This window comes from Lontra canadensis, unplaced genomic scaffold, assembly GCF_010015895.1.
Source record: "Lontra canadensis isolate GAN:19392208 unplaced genomic scaffold, GSC_riverotter_1.0 scaffold50, whole genome shotgun sequence".
Lineage (NCBI taxonomy): Eukaryota > Metazoa > Chordata > Mammalia > Carnivora > Mustelidae > Lontra > Lontra canadensis.
Window position 1 is genome coordinate 10,514,655 of NW_022631044.1, and position 22,614 is coordinate 10,537,268.

At 35.1% G+C, this 22,614-nt stretch overlaps 1 protein-coding gene across 5 annotated transcripts in view; it reads left to right on the top strand.

The window, feature by feature from the left end:
• USP34 (ubiquitin specific peptidase 34) overlaps positions 1–22,614 on the top strand; it is a 241,823-nt gene that overhangs the window by 95,333 nt on the left and 123,876 nt on the right. For 4 of the 5 annotated variants that reach the window (XR_004384586.1, XM_032873840.1, XM_032873843.1 and 1 more), the window contains exons 11-18: positions 10,890–11,015; positions 11,182–11,311; positions 11,980–12,015; positions 12,343–12,473; positions 12,766–13,376; positions 15,921–16,135; positions 19,839–19,954; positions 20,047–20,174. Coding sequence is in view for 4 of the 5 variants with exons in the window: in XM_032873840.1 (XP_032729731.1) it covers positions 10,890–11,015; positions 11,182–11,311; positions 11,980–12,015; positions 12,343–12,473; positions 12,766–13,376; positions 15,921–16,135; positions 19,839–19,954; positions 20,047–20,174 (1,493 nt within the window). In the remaining variant the exon portion in view is untranslated. The remainder of the gene's footprint in view (positions 1–10,889; positions 11,016–11,181; positions 11,312–11,979; positions 12,016–12,342; positions 12,474–12,765; positions 13,377–15,920; positions 16,136–19,838; positions 19,955–20,046; positions 20,175–22,614) is intronic. The other variant, XM_032873841.1, reaches the window with a different exon arrangement.

A 22,614-nucleotide genomic window follows, 5' to 3' on the forward strand; every position in this document is an offset into this window, starting at 1 on the left:
AAGTTATTTGGGGTCGATCTTTGTATCAATGACAAAAGTCAGATTCTCTAGGATTTAGTAGGATTTGAATGTCATCTGATTCAGATGTGCTTTATACACATAATTGTCAGATTCTTAAAAGGATTACTGTTGACTAATTTTAGAAGCACTGACCTGTACTCTAATGCTTATTAGCTTCTGCATGTGTACTTGTATACACATTTAGATTAGTGCTTTATGAGACATTACATACTACTAGTATGTGAAGTTATGACTGCTTGAGTTAGAATCTGGGCACTGTAATATCCTTCTCTGTTACATCTTAGAGATTTGAATTCTTTGCTTCCTGCCTAAGAATTCTTCACATGAGCTGTGTTCTTTTTATATGTTGTTGGGTGTCTTCATGTATGCCTTTGTGATCCATTCATATTTAAGAAAGATGACAAGGTAAGTGGCCTGGGTATTGTTGGCTGTTGTGAAATATTTTTTTATTAGAGGTCTCTCAAGTGGGACTCCTGTTTGGAAACATTTTCTAGGGTAGTAATGGTAAAACAACTTGTACTTTTCTCATTAAAGTAACTACTAGGCTTTCTGCCTGTGCGACTTCTAAGAGAGAGTGAAAAGGGATACCAGTATCTGTGGTTAAAAGCTGTGGTTTTATGTATTTTGTACTCAAGGGAGAGCCTTGGCGACTGGGTAGAATAAATAAGTTGGCTGTTCCTGTTTTTCTGACTGATGACTGACAAATACAATTATTAAGAGTATTCAGGGAAATCCTGTGTTTTTATTTCCATATCTCCTGCTGTCCATCAGATCTAGGTCTCTGAGTCTGGTATCTTCCCGAGTTACAGTGGGAAGGTTGACTTATCTCCTTTGCAGCTCACTCACAAATTACTCTGAGCTACATCCTTCTCCACTTGTACGTTTTAAAATGCATTCCTTTCATTTTAGTCTTTCAGAAGTTTGTTGAAATCTAGTATCTATTCCTAATTTTCATTTTCTTGGTGGGTTTGTTTCTTTTCATTCTAAAATACAGTGATTGATTCTCTTCTATAGAAGATGAGGGAATTCTCATTATCTTTTCTCATTTTCTGCTTCCCTGTTTTTACTGTTTTTGTATTTTATCAAATTATATGTTTTAAATTCTACGCTAGAACCGTAATTTCTACACCGTTGTTTAGTGCTAATTTTGTATTTAGGTATGTAACTCACCACCAGTCCTTTTTCCTCATTTCTGTTTCTCTCATTCCAGAATTAATGGATATTTATTCATGTGGATTTCATTGAGTAGCCTTTGTTTTCCTAAAGAGAAATTTGTGAATTATGGCTTACTATATACTTGAGATATCTGTTTTCTTTGTATTTGAAGTGTTTGAATGATGGATACTAAAGCCACTCTTATTTCCCCTCAAAACTTTGTAGTAGACATGATTAGTAGTTTGAATTTTGGGATGATACCTTTTAACACTTACATTCACTTTTTCTCTTATTTTCTTCATTCTTTTATTGTGATACAAATATATGTTAACATAAAATTTACCATTTTAACCATTAGTAACTGTACAGTTCAATCCATAAATACATTTAGTGTAGTGTATACATCTCCAGAGTCTGTATCAAAAACTTTGACACTATGTGCAACAAAAACTCTATACTCATTAAACAATAACTGTTAATTTTTCCCTCCTACAAGCTCTTGGTTTCCTCTATTCTACATTCTGTCTATATGAATATGCCTCTTCTGGGTACTACAGTTAAGTAGAATCATAAAATATTTGACTTGTTATACACAGTGCTTTTGAAGGTTATCCCTGTTTACCACCTATATAAAAATGTTCTTTTTATGGCCAAATAGTCCATGGCTTATATATACTGCATTTAGTGTATTCATTCCTTTCTTTCTTATTTTCTTTATTTCCTTCCTTCTTTTCCTTCCTTCTTTCCTATTTATTTATTTGAGAGAGAAAAAGAAAGAGTGTGGGGAGGGACAGAGGGAGAGAATCTCAAAGCTGCTCAGTCCCACAACTCATGCACTCACGACCAGAGCTGAAACCAAGAGTCAGATGCCCAACTGATCAAACCACCTAGGCAGTGTAAAGGGCCTACTTAGCCAGAGTGACTCCATCTCGGTTAAACAGCCATTTTGTTGTTTGTGTAGTAAAACTTAAACTAACCTCCCCCCGACTTCCCGGAACTTACTTGAAGCAAGTCTGGGAAACCAGTAAAATATGGTCGACCAGTCCCTGATAACAGAGCCCAAACACAAGGATGGGTCAGGTCAGGTGGAGATAATAGAGCCCAAATGCTAGGATGAGTTAGGCCAGGTGGAGACATCTAATCAGTAAAGCATTATATTATCTCCCTAACCACCGAAGAATGTAAACCCCGCCTTTTGGGTGCCAATTCTGACCAGAGTGATAGGCTAGTTCAAACAGCTAAAATAGGGTAAATTGTAATTCAATTGGCCACCCGTGTGTGACCTAACATGACTATGCAACTTTCTCTGTGTGTTACAATCTCGTTGGCCACCTGTATGTGGCCAGGCTCAACCACATGGCCTTTGCTCTATAAAAGCTAGTCTGTGAGGCTGGGAGTGGTCGCTCTCTCCGGAAGAGACGGCCCCAACCGGTTGGTTTGATTCTCGATGGGTTGGTTTGATTCTCGATGCTGGCGCTTTGATTCTGGCATCCTTTGAATGCTTGACCTTCGCTTTGTATCAGTCTCGCTCCTTTGATAACAGAACCCAACAGGCACCCTTGGTGTTTTTGTTTTTGTGTGTTTTTTTTTTCTTTTTTTTTTAAACCCCTAGTGTTTTCATTTCTACATTCTAATTACTCTTGTTTCCTTGCAGGCTTCACAGATTTCTTTTTGAAGATTGTTTTGGCTTTTAGAATTCCTTGCAATTCCCTAAGAATTTGAGGATTGGCTTTTCCATTTTCCATTTTCCAGAAAGGCCCTTAGAATTTTGAAGGGATTGTGTTGAATCTATAGATCTCTTTGGGGTAGTATTAACATATTAACCATGTTAAGTCTTCATATCCGTGAACATGGATGTCTTCCCATTTATTGAACCCTTAATTTCCTTGAGCAGTGTTTTGTAGTTTTCTGTATACAAGTATTTCACATCCTTTTTTTTTTAAGATTTTATTTTAAGATTTTATTTATTTGAGAGAAAGAGAGTATGAGTGGGGGTAGGAACAAAGGGAGAGGGAGAGAAGCAGACTCCTTGCTGAGCATGGAGCCCAACATAGGGCTCAATCCTGAGGATCATGCCTTGAGTGGTAGTCAGATGCTTAACCAATTGAGCCACTCAGGCACCCCTCACCTCTTGTTAGATTAATTTTTAAGTACAGTTAATCCTTGAATAACACAGGTTTGAACTCTCTAGGTCCACATACATATAGATTTTTTTTTAGAAGTACAGTATAGTACTGTAAGTATTTTCTCAACAATTTTCTTAACATTTCCTTTATTATAAGAGTATGGTATATATTATATATAAACAAAAAATTTGTGTTAACTCTTTATGTTATAGGTATTCTGGTTTAGATTATTGATTTATATTCTTTGTTTATGATTTTATATGATTTATATTTACATTTATATAAATATATAAATATATAAATGTTATATATATATTTATATTCTTAACAGTCAGCAGTAGGCTGTGATAGTTATGTTTTTGGAAGTCAGGGTTATATCCAGTTTTTTGACTGCACAGGGGATCTGTGCTCCAAACCTCTGTGTTGTTCAAGGATCAGTTGTATTTTATTCTTCATATGCTATTGTAAATGGAATAGCTATCTAAAATTCCTTGTCAGGTAATTAATTGTGGATATATGGAAACATACCTGAATTTTGTTGATCTATACTCTTACACTGTCTACTTGATTTTTAGCTCTACTAGCTTTTTATATATAGCTTTTTCTCTATATAGAATTGTGTCATTTTTTTTTTTTTTAAAGATTTTACTTATTTATTCGGCAGAGAGAGATCACAAGTAGGCAGAGAGGCAGGCAGAGAGAGAGAGGAGGAAGCAGGCTCCCCAATAAGGAAAGAGCCCGATGCGGGGCTCGATCCCAGGACCCTGGGATCACAACCTGAGCCAAAGGCAGAGGCTTTAACCCTCTGAGCCACCCAGGTGCCCCAGGATTGTGTCATTTTTTAGCAGTTTTACATCTTTTCTAATTTGGATCCATTAAATGTTTTGTGAGGGGGTGGAGTCCAATAACTATGGCTAGAATTTCAGTATAGTGTTGAATAACAATAATAAATATCAGCATTCTTAATCTTGTTCCTCATCCTAGGAGGAAATCAGTCATTTATCATTGTGTATGCTGTTAGCTGTGGGGTTTTCATAAATATCCTTTAACACGTTAAGGAGTTTACCCTCTATTCTTAGTGTTCCAAGAGTTTCTATTAGGAAAGGGTGTTGGATTTTGTTACATTGTTTTTCTGCATCAATTAAGATGCCCATGTGGCTTTTTTCCATTGATTAATATGTTTTAGAGTAATTCTCCTTTTGAACCACACTTGCATTCCTGGGATAAGTCTTACTTGGTCATAGTGAATAATCCTTTTGGTATGGTCTTGGATTTGATTTGCTAATAGTTGCTGGAGGACTCTTTGTCATTTATAAGATACTGCTTAGTAATTTTCTATTCTTTTTTTTTTTTTTTTTAAGATTTTATTTATTTATTTGACACAGAGAGAGAGAGAGATCACAAGTAGGCAGAGAGGCAGGCAGAGAGAGAGGCAGAAGCAGGCTCCCTGCTGATCAGAGAGCCCAATGCGAGGCTTGATCTCAGGACCCTGAGATCGCGAACTGGGCTGAAGGCAGAGGCTTAACCCACTGAGCCACCCAGGTGCCCCGTAATTTTCTATTCTTATGAAGACTTGGGCCTCATAGAATGAGTTAAAAAGTATTTACTTCTGTTCAGTTTTTTTGGGGAGGATTTGAGAGGGATTGGTGTTAATTTTTTTATTAAAAAATTTGTTAGAATTCCCCAGGTAAGCCATGCATTTTAGTACTTTGTTGAGAGGTTTTTGATTACCGATTCAGTGTCTTATTATAGGTCTGTTGACCTTTCCTTCTTGAGTCAGTGCAGTTAGTTTGGAAAGAATTCGTCCCTATCTTCTAGGTTACCTGATTTTTTTGGTGTGCTGTTGTTTGTAGCATTCTGTTAAATTTTTTTTTAATCTGTAAGTTTGGTAGTAATATCTCACTTGCATTTCTGATTTATGTCTTTGCACTCTTTTTTTCAAGCTAGCTAAATGTTTATCTTTTAGAAGAACCAGCTGTTGGTTTTGTTAATTTTCTCAATTGTTTTTCTAATCTGTATTTTATGTGTCAGTGCTCTGATCTGTTCTTTGAGCTTTGGGGTTTTTTTTTTTTTTTTTAAAGATTTTATTTATTTAATTGACCGATCACAAGTAGGCACAAGTAGGCAGAGAGGCAGGCAGAGAGAGGAAGGGAAGCAGGCTCCCTGCTGAGCAGGAGCCTGACATGGGGCTCGATCCCAGGACCCTGGGATCATGACCTGAGCCGAAGGCAGAGGCTTTAACCCACTGAGCCACCCAGGCACACCTGAGATTTGAGTTATAAAGTGTGTTTATAGTTGTTACATCTCCTTGTTGTATGGAACATTTTGTTAATAATTATATCACTCTTTGTTAATCTTTTTTAAAAAAAGACTTAACTGCAAAAGGAAACCACATTAGTTTTACCCTCTAAACCATTTTTAAGTTCTAATGATGACTAGAACTATATTGTTGTATAACAGATCTCTAAAGCTTTCTCATCTTCCGAAACTGTACTCCTTGGATAAGAGGGGCACCTGGCTGGCAAAGCTTGCGACTCTTGATCTTGGGGTTATGAGTTTGAGCGCCACATTGAGCATAGAGTTTACTTAAAAATTAAACAAAAGAAAACAAAAAACCATAAGTTATTGAACAACGACAACAATTCCCCTGTTCCCCTTACTCACAGCTACTGATGGCCACCATTCTACTTTTTGTATTGTTTTGACTATTCTATATATTTCACGTTCGTGGAATCCTATAGTATTTGTTCTGCTGTGACTGGCTTATCTCACTCAGCATAATGTCCGCATGGTTCATCTATGTTGTAGCGTGTGACAGGATTTCTACTCTTGAAAGGTTGAATTATATTCTGTAGTATATATATGCCACAGTCATTTGTCAATGGACATTTACTTTGCTTTCATCTTTGACTGTTGTGAATAATGGTCCAGTGAATATAGGTGTGCAAGTATCTCTTTGAAACTACACTTTTATTTACTTAATTTATGTTTGTCTATATGTATGCAATCTCTATACCTCCTGTGGGGCTCGAATTCACAACCCAAGATCAGTAGTTGCATCCTCTTCTGACTGAACCAGCCAGGAACCCCTGAAATCCTGCCTTTTTTTTTTTTTTTTAATTTTAATTATTTATTTGACGGAGATCACAGGTAGACAGAGAGGCAAGCAGAGAGAGGGGGGAAGCTGGCTCCCTGCTGAGCAGAGAGCCCAGTATGGGGCTCGATCCCAGGACCCTGAGATCATGACCTGAGCCAAAGGCGGAGGCTTAACCCACTGAGCCACCCAGGGGCCCCTGAAATCCTGCTTTTAATTCTTTTGGTTTTATACACAGAAATGGGTTTATTAGGTAATGTGATAAGTCTCTCTTTTTCTAGTAACCTTTAAAAATTTTAAAGTCTACCTTACTTGAATTTAGTATAGTGAGCCCAGCTCTCTTTTGCTTATTATTTGCACAGAATATCTTTTTAATCCTTTAACTTTTAGTCTGTTTGTTGTGTTTTGGATATATTTTGAGTCTCTTGTAGAACACAGAGTTGTATCATGTTTTTAAAATCCTTTCTACCGGAGCGCCTGGGTGGCTCAGCGGGTTAAGCCTCTGCCTTCGGCTCAGGTCATGATCCCAGGACCCTGGGATCGAGCCCCGCATCAGGCTCTCTGCTCAGGGGGGAACCTGCTTCCCTTCTTCTCTCTGCCTGCTTCTCTGCCTACTTGTGATCTCTGTCTGTCAAATAAATAAATAAATAAATCTTTAAAAAATAATAAAATCCTTTCTACTAATCTCTGTCTTTTCAGAGTTTAAGCCATTTATGTGTGTGTATATATATATATGTTTATATATGTATTTATTTTTTGTTAAAATTTTGTTTTCAGAGAGACTGTGCTTGCATGAATTGGGGGGATGGGCAGAGGGAGAGGGACAAGCAGATTCTGTGTTAAGCCCATAGCTTGATGTGGGGCTTGATCTCATGACCCTGAGATCATGACCTGAGGCAACATCAAGAGTTGGATGCCTAACCGACTGAGCCACCCTGGTACTCCTAAAACATTTATATTTAAAGTAATTCCTCAAAGAGTGATTTACTTCTGCCATTTTCCTATTTCTTTTGTATATGTCTTACAGTGTTTTTGTCCGTCATTTCTGTTATGGCATTTTATTTCGGTTTGTAGTTTGGATTTCCTTTCTCATTTCTTTTTTTCGTATTTTCTATAGATAATTTGTGCTTAACATGGAAATTACATTTAACATCTCAAGACTTACTGTCTAATTTGAATTTGTCAACTTAAATAGTACGCAAAAATTACACTCCTGTATAGCTCCTTCTCATTTTTGTTATTCATACAACAGATTTCAGCTTAATATATTGTGTGCCCAGTTATGTAGATTAATAATAATTCTTGGGGTGCCTGGTTGGCTCAGTCGTTAAGCGTTCACCTTCAGCTCAGGTCCTGATGGTCCTGGAATCGAGCCAAGCTCTCTGCTCAGTGGGAGGCCTGCTTCCCCCTCTCCAACTCCCCCTGCTTGTGTTCCCTCTCTTGCTATGTCTGTCTCTGTCAAATAAAAAAAAAAATTAAAAAAAATAATTCTTTTGCCTTTGTGAAATCATATAGCAGATAAAAGGTGGAGTTACAAATGAGAATGATACTAGCTTTTAATTGTCTATATTTATCAGAGGTCTTTAGTCACTGTTTCGCTTCTTTTCATTTCATTCTGAAGGACTTCCTTTAGCATTTCTGGCAGGGCAGGTCTAGTTGTAGTGAATTCCTTTAGCTTTTATTTATCTGGGAATGTATTTTTAATTCCTTCCTCATAAGGAGAGTTTTTCCTTTCCAATTCTCAATGGAAAGTTTTTTTCTTTCAGCCTTTGAGTATATCATCGTACTTCCTCTGGTTCCCAAGGTTTTTGTTTTTGTTTTGTTTTTAAATGACTTTATTTATTTTTCCACTGAGAGCACAAGCACAGGGAGCAGCAGGCTCCCCACTGAGTAAGGAGCCCAATGTGGGACTCGATCCCAGGATCCCAAGGTTTTTGATTAGAAATTGGCCTGATACTCTTACTGAAGATCCCTTGTGGGTTGCTTCTCTCTGTTTTCAGGATTATTTTACCGTCTTTGGCTGTTAACGGTTTGATTATAATAAGGTTGGTCATAGGGCTCCTTGAGTTTATCCTACTTGGATTTGTAGATTCATGTATTCCAAAGTTGAAAGTTTTCAGCCATTTTTTCTTCATCTTTACTTTGTATACCTTTCTCTTCTGGGATTCATATGAGTGTGTTGGTAGCTTTGATGGTTCCCACAAGTCCCTTAGAATCCATTTGCTTTTCTTTATTATTTCTTTCCTGTTCCTTAAACTCAGTAATTTCAGTTTCCATAATTTCAAGTTTGCTCTTTTCTTCTGCTTACTCAGATATGCTGCTGAACCTTACCTAGTGTATTTTCATTCCAGTTCTTTTACTTCTCAGCTTCTGATTTCTTATAGCTCCTTTTTAGAATTTGTTTTTTGATGATTGTCTCATTTTGGTCAGGCACTGTTTTCATGTTTGTCCTTTTCTTCAAGTCTTAGATCATTTTTTTTCAAGATTTTTTTTATTTATAAAATCTTTAAACGATCACAAGTAGGCGGAGAGGCAGGCAGAGAGGAAGAAGCAGTCTCCCCGCTGAGCAGAGAGCCTGATGTGGGGCTCGATCCTAGGACTCTGGGATCGTGACCTGAGCTGAAAGCAGAGGCTTTAACCCACTGAGCCACCCAGGTGCCCCTAAGTCTTGGAGCATCTTTAAGATAACTGTTTTATGATTGTTGAGAGAGCCTGATAAATGGGCTTTCTTAGGTATATTTCCATTGATTTATTTTTCATTTCAGTGGGCCACACTTTACTGTTTCTTCTTATACCTTGTTTGTGTGTATGTTTTAATTGGATTGAAATAATGGCAGCCTGACTCTGTCTTCTTATCAATCAAAGGTAGCAGTCTGCAGTTGGAATGGAGAAATTTTGGACACATTTATTAGGAGGACAAGATTATTATTTTTTTCAAGTTGTAATTTAAAATCCAGTTAGTTAACATACAGTGTAATATTAGTTTCAGGTGTACAATTTAGTGATTTAACACTTCCATATAATACCTGGTGCTTATCACAAGCACTGTCCTTAATCCTCATCAACTATTTAACCCATCCCCCACATCTGCCACCCAGGCGCCCCTGAAGTGCTATAATTTTAAAATTTTTTAATCTTTATTTTCTGAATTTGCTTTCATGCTGTACAACTCTAAAAGAGCTTTATATTTTTTATAGGATTATAGGATTACATAATTATATCTCAAGGGTTTTGTCACTTAAAAACAGTAAGGTATTTGATTATGAAAATTGAATCTGTTATGGAAATTCTTTCTATTGATCGAAGTGATAGCAAGTCAGAAATTTATTCCTTATTGTGTATTTGTTACATTCTAATTAGGAAGAGTTTAATAGTTACCTGTTTGCAAAAAGCAAAGGTATAAACTGTTAGTATAATCTGTGATGTTAATCAGTGCTGTATTAAAACTAACATTCTTAGTTAAGACTTATAAGAGCAATAAATTGTAATTGATAATTTACTTTCCTTTATCTCAAATGATGTAAATAGTTTATAAAAAGTTACCGAACATGGAGGAATTTCTCCAAAGTTATTTTATTACTTTTATTTCATCTTCTGTTTCAAATTTCAGTTGTGCATATTTACCCTAATAGGGGATATAGCAGAAGAGATTTCATATGATTTATGCCTGAAAAATACAGAAGTCAGTGTTTTAGAATAGAAAAATGTACATTTTCTGTTATGAGTTTTTATGTATAGGAGAGAAGTTGGATACCTCAGGTTTTTACTTTTGGAAGCCTCAATTTGGTAATTACTAAACTATTCATTGTGTATCTTGATTTTATGGTTTGTAGCTTCATGACTACAAAAGACATTTACATCTCGTTGTAATATTTAATAGTCACATCTTTGTAAATGTTATACTTTCCCTCATATTTGTTCCTCTAATTAGTATAAGAAAGGAGACTGTTTCTAGGTTTATTACCATGTAGACCTTTATTTTAAGGGAGTTAGTATTGCGTACCTTAGTAAAATGAACATGTTATACGGATACTTCATAACTACTAATAGAAATGTAGTACAATTAAAATAATGCTTTGGTTTTCTCTTATAATTGGAATTTATTTTATTTGTAACTGCTTATGTTTTAATATACTATTTAACTTGTTTTTACTTTAATGATATATAAATTTAATTGGAATCTTCTTTATACTTGGATTCCAGAAACTGTTTTTATTGTGAGCTTCCCTCTTGTGGTTGGAAAAGTAATCTTGTGGTTGGTTTGAATAAGATAAAGTTATGCTTTTTTTTTTTAAGTTATGCTTAAGTGGAATTTTACTCTCACATTTTATGTACTGCCATTTATGACACTTGGTAATTAGCATTTTCCCAACATATTAAAAAATAAATTACTGTTTCAGCTACTTTCTTTTAACTGTAGAACTTTTGGCATCAGGTTATTTATTTATATAATGTAATTATTTTTGATTATTGTCTCTACTTTTATTTTCTAGTTGAAACATTGTAGTCGGTATATACATGACTTATTTCCTTCACTCATCAAGAATTTGGATCCAGTACCGCTTAGACATCTCCTTAATTTGGTCTCAGCTCTTGAGCCAAGTGTTCATACTGAGCAGGTAAGATGTTCAAACCATGATGTCAGGTTTTTTTTTTTTTTTTTTAAGTGAAATGTATTTGCCATTTAGGTAACTTAATTTGTAGGTTATTACTAGCATTTCATTTAGGCAAAAGGATATTAAATTTGTTATGAAATGTTAATTTCAACCTCTTTTTTTTTTTAAGACATTGTACTTGGCATCAATGTTAATTAAAGCATTATGGAATAATGCACTAGCAGCTAAGGCTCAGCTGTCTAAACAGAGTTCTTTTGCATCTTTATTAAATACTAATCTTCCCATTGGAAATAAGAAAGGTTAGTAAACTGTAATGTATTTTTTAAAGCCAGTTTTTTAAACTTTATCATTCCAATTTGAAGTAGTTTCTGTTCAGTATTAACTTCAAAATAAATTTGAGATGGGAGCTGTAGTGTTTGTGAAAGGGTTAATAAATTGGGGTTAGCTAATTTTCTGGTTTACCTTTCAAGTAAAGAGCAGTAATGAAGTTGCAGTAGTTATTAGAATTTTCTCTCATTAGTGTTTTTCCTTTGGGCTGGGGGGAGGCAACTATTTCATAACAGTTTTGGAGCTTTTGGTTAGAAAACAAACAACATGCTTTGTTTTAGAAATAATTTTGAGAGCAGAATATGATGGTGCAATATCTCTGTGTGTTTCCTAATTCAAAAGTTGTCTATCACTTTAGGTGTTTTATGTGTGGTTTTATATGTGTAACTTCATAGGGCTTTCTAAAACCTTACCAACTTTGCCCCATTTTTTGTCTCCTGGCATCATATAGTAGGCTTTTCTTAGGATTTTCTAGTCAGACACCCACAACTATTACTGTAGGTGTTAGGGACGTCAGTTATTTCAGGTTTATCTGCCTGTACCTTATTGATTATGCAGTAATAATAAGAGCAATTGATAATCCGTTCCAAAGAAGCTCAGTCACTTAGAAAAACCCTCCTCTTTTTTCATTTTCCTTCAGAGGAAGAAGAGCTCAGAAGAGCAGCTCCATCACCTTGTAAGTTGAGCCTTAGAAATGCATGGCAAGATGACGTGTAGTTCAGATTTCATGATCATCTAGAGTTAATTTTATATATTTGTTTCAAAGCCATGAAATTTTTCTTGAGCAGATATAAACCCTTAACTGGTTTTCCATCTTAGTTTCAATCAAGGTCATGTTTATCCTCTTTAGAAATAATTGGCAAATGTTAATGATTTCCAGATTATATTTTTGGCTATTTAGAGTAAAGCTTTTGTAAATAAAAGAATCAAAGGATTATGTCATTATGCTAAATATATGTTAATACAAATTAGGAGTAAAAACAAAAAAATCTATTTAATATAGGGTCACCTGCAGCTAGTCCTCAAAGCAGTGATAACAGTGATACCCATCAGAGTGGAGGCAGTGACATTGAAATGGATGAGCAACTTATTAATAGAACGAAACATGTGCAACAACGACTTTCAGACACAGAGGTATGAAAACAGTTTTCCTCCACTTTAACAAGATTTTTGGATATTGGGGTTTCTGCCATGTATATCCTTTGAACTGGGAATATAAACATGATTCATGTTCAGGCCTTTCCTGTAAATAGTTATTATTGAGATTATTTAAATTTTTGTGTGTGTTTTTAATTCTTTTTATATTGTTTAAAGGAATATGTCAAGATTGTGGCAGCCTTTTAAAAAGTACAGTGTGTTAATGTCAGTTACTTTTTTCTTGCTAGTTTAAAAATCTCTTTAAATCCACTTTTTTTTCTTAATACAGGAATCCATGCAGGGAAGTTCTGATGAAACTGCCAACAGTGGTGAAGATGGAAGCAGTGGTCCTGGTAGCAGTAGTGGGCATAGTGATGGATCTAGCAATGAGGTGAATTCTAGCCATGCAAGCCAGTCAGCTGGGAGCCCTGGCAGTGAGGTACAGTCAGAAGACATTGCAGATATTGAAGCCCTTAAAGAAGAAGATGAAGACGATGATCGTGGTCATAATCCTCCTAAAAGCAGTTGTGGTACAGATCTTCGGAACAGAAAGTTAGAAAGTCAAGCAGGCATTTGTTTAGGGGATTCCCAAGGCCCATCAGAAAGAAGTGGGACAAGCAATGGAACAGGAAAGGACCTGGTTTTTAACACTGAGTCAATGCCTTCAGTAGATAATCGTATACGAATGCTAGATGCCTGTTCACACTCTGAAGACCCAGAACATGATATTTCAGGGGAAATGAATGCTGCTCATATAGCACAAGCATCTCAGGAATCTTGTATTACACGCACTGGGGACTTTCTTGGGGAGACTATTGGGAATGAATTATTTAATTGTCGGCAGTTTATTGGTCCACAGCATCACCACCACCACCACCACCACCATCACCACCATGATGGGTAAGTTTCCTCAAAAAATAGATTATATTGGAGCACTTGGCTGGCTCAGTTGGTAGAGCACGTGACTCTTAGCGTTGTGAGTTCAAGCCCCATGTTCGATGTAGCGATTACCTTAAAAATACCCCCCCCCCCCCCCCCGCCAAAAAAGAGCTTATATTTCCTTTAGGGAAGGAGTTACTGCTTGTATTTATCCAATTGCAATATATTCTAGATTAGTGTTGATAGGAGTATAATGCAAATTCAAATGCATGCTACAAGCATGCAATTGTTAATTTGCTTCTGAGCACATTTTAAAAAGCAAAATGGAATAGGTGACATTAATGTTCATTATAAATTTTATTTAAATCAGTAATTTCTAAAATCTCTCCACATGTAATCAGTGTAAAAACAAAGATATTTTTCTTTTGTAATAAGACTTCAGTATTCTGTGTATGTTTTACATTTGCATCTCTGTTTAGACCAGCTACTTTTCAGTGTGTGCAATGACCACATGTGGCTAGTGGCTATCATATTGGACAACACAGATCTAGATCTTTAGCTACATGTAAAACTCCTAAAACCAGATAAAGCAGATAAAAGATTGCTTGCAGAAGCTTCCATTAAAGTATGATAATAAAAAGGGAAATTTTACACACATCCTAATTTTAGGGTATTAGTAAGGACAAAGCCTCAGCATAAAGCTTTTTGATTGTATGTGAAATATACTTGTAATTAAAAGTAAGTGATTCTCTTACTAGGTATTACAGATATTGGGCAGTGTACTTAATTTTCTGTCATTTTTTTCATCTATAAAATAGGAACAACAGTACTTACCTTTTGGGCTTCAGTGTAAATGTTTTATGGGCTGATGTGATTGGCATGTAACGAGAGCTCAATAAATGTTAGCTACTATTTATTACTGTCATTATAAGTAGTAATATTTGAACTGTTGATGATAAAATATAAGTATGTGGTTTATCAGGATGAGTTTTTTTAGACCTGATGATTTGCCAGGCTTTTCAGAAATCAGTATGCTTGTTTGGAAGAACTACATATATGTGTGCGTGTGTGTGTGTGTGTGTGTGTGTGTGTATGAAATAGAAAATAGACTAGCAATGTATATATTACTACTTATTTTCTTTGCCATTATTTCTTATTACTAACCTATGTGAGTTAGATGCTGTCTCTCAATCTTGTCAGTATTGACAATTTGGGGTCAGATAATTTTGTGTTTTGAATTTACAACAGTGTGAATGAATTGTAGGATGTTTAGCATCATCTCTAGTCTCTCTCTAGATGCCAGTAGCATCTCCCAAGTTGTAATAACCAAAAATATCTCTAAAAACGTTTTCCAGCGTTCCCCCCACTGGGGACCAGAATCACCTGTGATTGAGAACCAGTAGTTTATAGTCTGATATTATATATAAACAAAATTCAAAGTTTTTCCCGGGACAACTTATAAGGAAGACAAAGCAATTAGTTCGTAAAACTGAGGTGAAACATATTCATTTTGGCACATTGCAGTTAAGTTTTCATACCCACAGCAGTTCCCTACTTCACAAGACCTGGAATGATTTAATTTTTCCGTTTTAACACTGTTCATATTCTCTGTGTATGGTACCACTTGTCAATCTCTAAATTAATCCTAACCTTTTCTCCTTTAACGTTATTTTTCATCTTTTTTGTTTGCCATCCTTAAAGTGCCCGGTATGGTATGTTTCATAAGTGAGTGCTGAGGTGCCTGGGTGGCTCAGTGAGTTGGGCATCCAACTTTTGACTTGAGCTTGGGTTATGATTTCAGAGTTGTGAGGATCAAGCCTGGTGTTGGGCTTTGGGCTAAGTGGGGAGTCTGCTGGAGATTCTCTCTCCCCCCTGCTCTGCCCAACCTTCTGCTTGCACACATGTGTGCTCCCTCAAAGAAATCTGGGGCGGGGGGGAGGAAGGTGAGGCTTAGTGCTTACGCACAAGCAGGGGGAGAGGGAGAGGGAGAAGCAGGCTCTCTGTTGAGCAGGGAGCCCAATGCGGGCCTTGATCCTAGAACCAGGGAATCATGTCCTGAGCAGAAGGCAGATGCTTAACTGCTGAGCCAACCGGGTGCCCCAATAGGTGCTTATTGTTTTAACAGGTGTTTGTATTGTATAAAATTCTCCTGGTTAATAACCACATTTAGATTGCAGCCTTACATTGAAGTATTTTCCTGGTAGTAATCTCATTCAATCCTATAGTTGTATGAATAAATGTAAATAAATTTTTAAGCTTTTACATTTTGATTTGAGTTGATGAAGTAATTATGTAATGGTGAGTTTACTGATCTTCTCTAAAGTTTCTCTTTGAGTTTGTTTTAGTGAAGTGTGTTGATGGGTCAGCCAATATGTGGGTATACTGTATAATATATGTTCTTTACAAGCGTGAACTTTTAGTTTTCATAAAGCTCACAATATTCCATATAGTTACAAAACAAATGTAGATTTGTTCTTCACTGTGATGTAACTTGTGCCTGAATAGTTTGAGAATTTTTGTGATTCCCAAAGTGTGTTTAACTTGGCCCTCTCCTCTGTGTTATAGGCATATGGTTGATGATATGTTAAGTGCAGATGATGTCAGTTGCAGTAGCTCCCAGGTCAGTGCAAAATCAGAAAAAAATATGGCTGATTTTGATGGTGAAGAATCTGGGTGTGAAGAGGAACTAGTTCAGATTAATTCACATGCAGAGCTAACATCTCATCTCCAACAACATCTTCCCAATTTAGCATCTATTTACCATGAACATCTTAGTCAAGGTAAGATTCTGTAGTAAGTAAAATATATTACTTGCTTTAAAACAGAGGAACAATTTATATTCTTAAAAGAATTCAACATTTAGTGTTATGATACATAAATATTTTTGCCAGAGAACTTTCATATGGTTAGTTTTTATTCCTAGGGAATGAAATTATTATGAATACTTCATCATGAGTATAAAGGTTGCATTTCCATCAAGAGATACTTAGCTAGGAAAGGGAATATATAATAATATATGTAAAATTATAACTGTGATTTAGAAAATAAATGGCTGTATTAAGTGTATTTAGAAATTTTAAGAGCTAAATTGAGATTACACGAGGTCATGCATTGTATGAATCCATTTATGTAAAATGTCTAGCATGGTCAAATTTGTGGAGAATAGAAAGTGGATTAGTCGTTGCATGTGGCTAGGGAGGGTTGGGGGAAAATAAGAAAATAAGAGGAGAGGTACCTGCTAAAGGGCAAGGTGTTCCATCTGGAGTGATGGAGATGTTAAAAAAAAAAAGCACTTCACATCAACCTAAAAAAAGTAATAGGATATGACCATACTTGGAAGAATGGAGGTTAGAAGAGTTAATAATAGAAGAAGGAGGAGGAGAGGGAGACAAATTAAGAGGGAAATACAGTTTTAGAATTAGCAATTTAAAGGTCTAGCCTCCTGAAACTAATAGAACATTGTGTGTCATCATACTTACAAAAAAAAAAAAAGTGGTATATACATTAAAATAACTAAAATAAAGGTCCGACCTCATACTTTTTAAAGGTTTTTTTTTAAGGTACTATAAGCACTAGCTAGCTTAGGAAATGGGTGTTGGGGTGTCAGTACATTACAGACTAAGTAAACCTGATGGGTTAGGTTTATGCAAAGCACCATGATCAAATTTGGAGATAAACTTGTGGACTTTGGCAGCAATTTACTAATTTCAAATGTTACTTGTGCATAATATAGGTAAGGGCACCTTGACGTTTTTTTAATTGTTATTGTGGTTTTTTGGAGAAATGAATAGGTTAAGATTGAGGTCATTTGAATTTTATACTGTATTTACTAAATTTTCACCATTCTGTTTTTATTGTTTTTTCCTGGTATTTAGTATTATATGTATTTTTTAGTATATGAAGTTAGAAATTGAGCAGAATTATTACATAATAATATTAACGCTCTCCAAGTCTACATTGTATTGCTGTGTACTTAATACTGCAAAGAACTGTTTCAATAGAGTAAAACAATTCACTTTAAAAATGGGCGGGGGGGTCCCTGGGGGGTTAGTCAGTTGAGTGTCTGACTTGGTTTCACTCAGGTCAGGATCTCAGGCTTGTGAGATCAGGCTCCATGTTGGGCTCTGTGGAATCTGCTTTAAGATTCTTTCCCCTTGATCCCAGGGTCCTGGGATCGAGCCCCACATCGGGCTCTCTGCTCAGAGGGGAGCCTGCTTCCCACTCCCTCTCTGTCTGCCTCTCTGCCTACTTGTGATCTCTCTCTGTCAAATAAATAAATAAAATCTTTAAAAAAAAAAAAAAAGATTCTTTCCCCTGTCCCTCTCCCCACTCCTGCATGTGCTCACTCTCCTTTTTTCAAATAAAATCTTTAAATAAAAATTGACATATAGAATTATGTATAGTTAAAAGAAGATACCAGAAAATGGTTAGCAAATACATAAAAATGATGCTTATTATCTCTAGTTACCTGGGAAATGCAAATTCACAGTACAATACTACTACATACCTACTTGAAAGTGTAAAATTAGAAACTAATCATCTTAAATGATACTAAAGATGTAGAGCAACTAGAACTCTCCCTTGCTGTTGAGGAGTATGAAATAATATAGCCAATTTGGAGAACTATTTTACCAGTTTCTTGTAAAGTTGAACTTGTATCCCTCCATATGACCCAGCAATTCCTATACTCAGTATTTACCTAAGAAATGAAAGCATATATAAACAAAAAGATTTGTACATTGAATGTTCATACCTGTTTCACTCATAAGAACTTCAACTGAGATTAACTGGTAGATTAGCAAATTATAGTATATTCACATAGTATACTACTACTCATCAGTAAAAAGGAAATAACTACTAATACATGCAGCACAGTAAGTGAATATAAAAAAAAATCTTTCTAAGCAAATGAAGCTAAAAAGGAGTAGTACATACTATATATCACTTATATGTAGTTTTGGAATGTTCAAAAGTAATTTATAATGGTTGAAATCTGCTTAATGATTACTGAAGATTTGGTTATGGGAAATGATTATAAAAGGTCACAAGGAAACTTTTTGGGGTGCTATAAATGTTCTATGTCTTGCTTATTTGTTTATATTTTAATAAAATTAACTTAAAAATAAATACCAAAACAAAACCCCCAAAAGGTAAGCCAAAATCTGGGAGAAATATTTACAAATTGTTTATCTAATAAAGGCTTGAATTCAGAATATCTAAGAACTATTGCCACTCAGTAGTAATTTAGCAAATAATGTATACAAATGACTGATAGCACCTGTAAACATCATTAGTCACTTGGGAGTTGCAAATTTAAAAACCTTAATGAGATTCTACTGTGTATCTATTAGAATGGCTAAAATTAAAAAAGTGCAAACCATGCCCATGTGATGTGGGGATGTGGAGGAATAGTAACTGGTACTCTAATCTACTACTGGTGGGCATATAAAATGGCATAACCATTTTGGAAACCTGTCTGGTAATTTCTTCAAATGTTAAACACATTTACCTTGTGAATCACCAGCTTCAGATTACCAAAGAGCAAGGAAAGCATGTATCTATACAGAGACTTGTTATGCAGACATTTATGGCAGCATTATTCATATTAGCCAGAGACTAAAAACTCCCATGTCTGTTAACTGTTGAATATATTGAAATGAAGTATATCCACATAGTAGAATATTATTTTGTAATTAAAACACACTAGTGATACGTGCTTTGACATGGATGTACCTCAAAAATTCTGCTTAAGTGAACAAACTCAGCCATAAGACTGTACATATATTGTATGATTCATTTACATAAAATTTCTAGAAAATGCTAATTTGTGGTGTTGGAAAAATGGATTAGGGCTGAGGAGTGGGATAGGATTTAATTGTAATTAGGTATGAGAGAATGTTTTAGGGTGGTGAAGTGTTTTAAACCTTATGGTGATGGTTGCACGATTCTTATTTTAATGAAATCAATGTATATGTACCATTCAGTAGGGAAATTTAATGGTTGTTTAAAAAGACTAGCATTTTTGCTTAGGAAAGCTAATGAGAATTTAGCCTGGTGCTTAGAGTCTGAATTATTATATTAGAATCTTTGATTGTTATGGGTAAATCATCTCCAGTAAATTTTTTTTAATATAGAGATATAAAATACTATGTAGAGGGTAATTTAGAAGAACGTTCCTTGGCTATAGAATTATTTCAGGAAAATTATCTTTATGCTTCATTTGGGTTTCAGGCATTTATATACTGTCTCTTGACATGCAAAAAATAATTACACTTTTAGAAATAGTGAAGAGACCATGAGAGGAAAGCTCTTCCCTTAACTTTAGTTTAATCAGACTGAAATAACACTATGCCATTGACAAAGCAACTGTTGTGTTAACCTCGTATTGTTTTTATACTTAGGATTTGTTGATGTTATGAATGCTGTATTCACAATTTCTGCCTATTGTATTCCTCTAGAATGTGTTATATTTTGCCCTTTCAGGACCTGCAGTTCATAAACATCAATTCAACAGTAATGCTGTGACAGACATTAATTTGGATAACGTTTGCAAGAAAGGGAACACTTTGTTGTGGGATATAGTCCAAGATGATGATGCAGTAAGTTACCTAATAGAGCAAAAAGATGACAAAATTTCAGCAAAATGCAATCAGGATAAACAGTAACTTTATATGTATACATTTTTTTGTAGGTTAATCTTTCTGAAGGATTAATAAATGAAGCAGAGAAACTTCTCTGTTCCTTAGTATGTTGGTTTACGGATAGACAGATTCGAATGAGATTCATTGAAGGTTGCCTTGAAAATTTAGGAAATAACAGGTAAATAAGAATTTAAAATTTTTTTATGTAGTAGTCAGGGTTAGTTTTGTATATTCTTTACTGAGTAGGTGTTGGTGGATTCATAGCATGTAATGTACCATTACTAGCCTTTTTTCTTTTTTCTTTTTTTTAAATAAGTGTGGCTTTTGTATTAGGTTTGAAGATTTTTACCTCACAAGATTATTATTATTATTATTTTTCTAATCAGTCTTGCTTTTTCAGCACACGGACACTCTTGATTAGATACCCGGTAGAAACAAAGTAATAATACTCTTCATTTTTTCTGGGAACATAGTGGTAACTGCTGTGTCTTCAAATTAGTTAAATGTTCTTAAACTGTATCATATATAAAAGAACCTAAATAAGATAAACTAAGTTAAACTTAAGCTGAGTATAGTATAAATATTTTGTATTTGTTTTTGTATTTTGTATTTGTACTTTGAATATAGTATAAATATTTTGATAATGGTATTGTTCTTCTAAGTGAATTGATCTTAGGTGTCTTGACTTCCGTAGTGCATAAAGAGGTTAGTGGCGGTTTCTAGTTTGATTTCCACCGTGTATTTATATACTTCTTACTGCGTCTGAGATGATTACCATAAATTTGTTGATTTTCAGGCCTCTTCCCTTGGCTTTGGAAATGGCATTCTCTGATACAGTGAATTCAGTTACTAATTGAATCTGTTGTATTCTTTTGTGTTCATATAATGTTTTCAATTTACCTCTGCCTAAGACTGATATACATGTTTAATTTTACTGAATATTTAAGTGCTTTAACCTATTTTTTTACTCAGTTAAATTAGAAAAAGTATGTGTGATATTTTCTACTTTGGGTCTTTTATGGGCTATGTAATTTGAGCAGTCACAGTAGAAAAATTGCTTCTTCATGCAGGTATAAGAAACCATTAATAGACCTCTGTTAGTGCATCAGTTGCAACATTTGGCATATATTCTTTAAAAGGAATGCTTTTAATGGCTAGATGATATTTCATCATTTATGTAGGTATTATAGCAGTTAATTTTAAAGTGTTGTCTTTTAGAAGTCTTTGTGGAACACTGAAGCTTTTTTTTTTTTTTTAAGATTTTATTTATTTATTTATTTGAGGGGAGAGAGAGAGAACATGAGACGGGAGAAGGTCAGAGGGAGAAGCAACTCCCCACGGAGCTGGGAGCCTAAGGGAGACTTGATCCCAGGACTCTGGGATCATGACCTGAGCTGAAGGCAGTATGCTTAACCACCTGAACCACCCAGGCACTCTGAAACACTGAAGTTTTTTAAAGTGATTGTATCAATTTATATTTCCCGTATGTGCGTCTGTATGTATACCCTATGGCCCAGTAATTCCACTGCTAAGTATGTGCGTTACAGAAATACATCCAGATGATTGCCAAAAGGCACATTCAAGAATGTTCATAGCAGCACTATCGAAAATAACTAGAGTTTCCGTATAGCTGTGCAAGTGCCGCAGACGAGTAGAAAGGAAAATTGTGGATTGTTCATTGAATGAAGTTACAGCAGTAGCATTGAATGAATTATGGAATAGTGTGGATGAATCTCAAACATAATGTTGAGTGAAAGAAGCCAGATAGAATATATCACTATTATTCCATTTATGTGAAGTTTACAAAGAGGAAAATGTATTTAGTAGTCAGGATAATTTTTACTGTTGGGTTATTAGTGACTGGAAAAAGGGACACAATGAAGGACAGAAGTATGTTGGTAATAATTTATTTCTTGAGTGAGTGCTGGTTGTACAGGTATATTCACCTCCTAATATTTTCAGTTGTTAGATTTATACATGTTTTTCTATGTATACTCCTGTAAAACTATGTGAAAGATAAAATACCATGCAGCCTTTAAAGAGCTCCTTTTTAAAAAGATTATACAATGATATGGGCATGTACTTGCAGGCCTGTCTGTTAAAAAGATTGCAAGCAATATGTGAGCTGTAGTAAAATGGTTATTTCTGAAAGGATTGAATTATTTTTTCTTCTTTATGCTTTTCTATTCCTAGTTTTTCTGTAATGAACCTATCTTTCTCTTAAAAGTAGGGAAACTAGGGGTGCCTGGGTGGCTCATTTGGTTAAGTGACTGCCTTCGGCTTGGATCATGATCCTGGAGTCCCAGGATCAAATCCCCCATCAGGCTCCCTGCTCAGCAGAGTGTGCTTCTCTCTCTGACCCTCCCCCCCTCATGTTCTCTCTCTCTCTCTCATTTTCTCTCAAATAAATAAATAAAATCTTTTTAAGAAAATAGTAGGGAAACTTTAAAGAGACAAAAGGAAAAGTCTGTGTGTAAAATGGAAAATTGTCAATCTGGGTTTTTTTTTTTATTAAGCTTTAATTTGTTCACTTCCAAATTACTTGAAGATGAAACATTTTTAGTTCAAATCAGTTTCTGTATCCTACTACAGTTAAAGTTTTATGGAGTATGTAGTAA